Below are 1,474 nucleotides of genomic sequence, written 5' to 3'. Positions count from 1 at the left end.
ATTAAATTGTATTGCTATAAGACAGATTTTTAGCTAGCTAGCTAGCTAGCCTAACTAGCTAGCTAGATAGCAAGTTTAATTAGATATCTTCACTATCTTATCGAATCAACTTCTCTAAACAATTTAATCAAATCTATCCGATCGTATCATTCTCATTGTACCTTACCTCTTATCTCATGTCGTTTCTCTACCTCATTTAACAGTTGTTTGCTGTCTTGTGCTTTGGTGTTTGCTTTGCAGCCCCCGAATCGTTCAACTTCAAGACTTTCTTCAAGGTGTCTGGCCTGGCCAGCAAGTCTCCCGATGACGTGAAGAAAGCCTTCCGGATCATTGACCAGGACAACAGCGGCTTCATTGAGGAGGAGGAGCTCAAGTGAGACGTCCAAACACATGCAAGATGGACTTAAGGGTTTTCGCAAACCTATGAGTGACTTGTTTTATTCTATGCTGTTGGGACAGTAAGTTTAAAATTACTTGGGCATGTATGCTATCAGGCTAACAATTCGTTTGACTCCAATGCATCAAGATCAAGATTCAAGAAAAGCCAATTAAAAACATTCTTTGGAACTGAAAATCAGTAACATTTTGAAATCAAAATTTTCCGAAATTTTTTTTCAAATGACTCAATGCTAGAAAAAAAAATTCCAGGAGCTATTATATAGTCATTTAAAATGAAAATTTCAAAGTGCATTTCAAGTTTAGAATTTCAAATTAGTTCATAGTTCCAGAAACTAGTGGGCTCTATGCAGTTTTACAAGAATATCAACATTTTTTAAATCTATTTTTAAATTTTTTTTTTTTATGTGCCGATGCATTTGTTTCTGGATAATGCTTACTACTCGGGTTTTCCTGGTTTGTAGGCTGTTCCTGCAGAACTTTTCTGCGTCTGCCAGAGCTCTCACCGACAAGGAGACCAAAACCTTCCTCGCCGCCGGTGACAGCGATGGTGACGGCATGATCGGCATTGATGGTAAAACGTCTCCTAATGCTTGTACATAAACTTACTCAAAAATGGATTTAGTCCAAATACTGGATTTCAAATGAAACAGCACTTCCCACCAAGGCCAAACAATCCTAATTGGAAACAGCATTCATTAATAGTCATGTGATTTAGAAATGCAAAATATAAAGTATATAAATATAATAGAAAGCCATCTTTAAACGCCTTGTGGTTGGGATCTCGAGCGCTATGTCAGTTGCATTTTACGTAACAGGAAATCACAAACAAGTCCAAAACATGTTTCCTTCAGTTTGGTTTCATCCAATAAGAAATCACAAAAGCCTAGAAAGAAAAAAAAAATGAGATGAGCTATTTTTTTTCATTAACTTCCACGTCATCGTTAGCTAAGCAGCATGAGCCATTTTTTAGAAAACAGAAGAGACAAATAATAAAAACATTCTAACGAACAAGAAAAGTCCAGGTGCCATGATTGAACCTTGACTTGGATGACTGAAAAGCAACAAGGACATAAAC

At 36.6% G+C, this 1,474-nt stretch overlaps 1 protein-coding gene across 1 annotated transcript; it reads left to right on the top strand.

The window, feature by feature from the left end:
* Positions 1-200: 200 nt before the first annotated feature.
* Positions 201-1,014, top strand: LOC109527580 (parvalbumin beta 3-like; the record flags this gene model as incomplete). The annotated part of the gene is made up of 2 exons (XM_019889592.1): positions 201-373; positions 861-1,014. Coding segments are annotated over 2 exons (312 nt in total), but the record flags the coding sequence as incomplete, so codon positions are not given.
* Between the last annotated feature and the right edge of the window lie 460 nt (positions 1,015-1,474).

The sequence above is a fragment of the Hippocampus comes genome, unplaced genomic scaffold (assembly GCF_001891065.2).
Source record: "Hippocampus comes isolate QL1 unplaced genomic scaffold, H_comes_QL1_v1.1 scaffold1814, whole genome shotgun sequence".
Taxonomy (NCBI): domain Eukaryota; kingdom Metazoa; phylum Chordata; class Actinopteri; order Syngnathiformes; family Syngnathidae; genus Hippocampus; species Hippocampus comes.
This window is presented reverse-complemented; position numbering and strand designations above follow the sequence as displayed.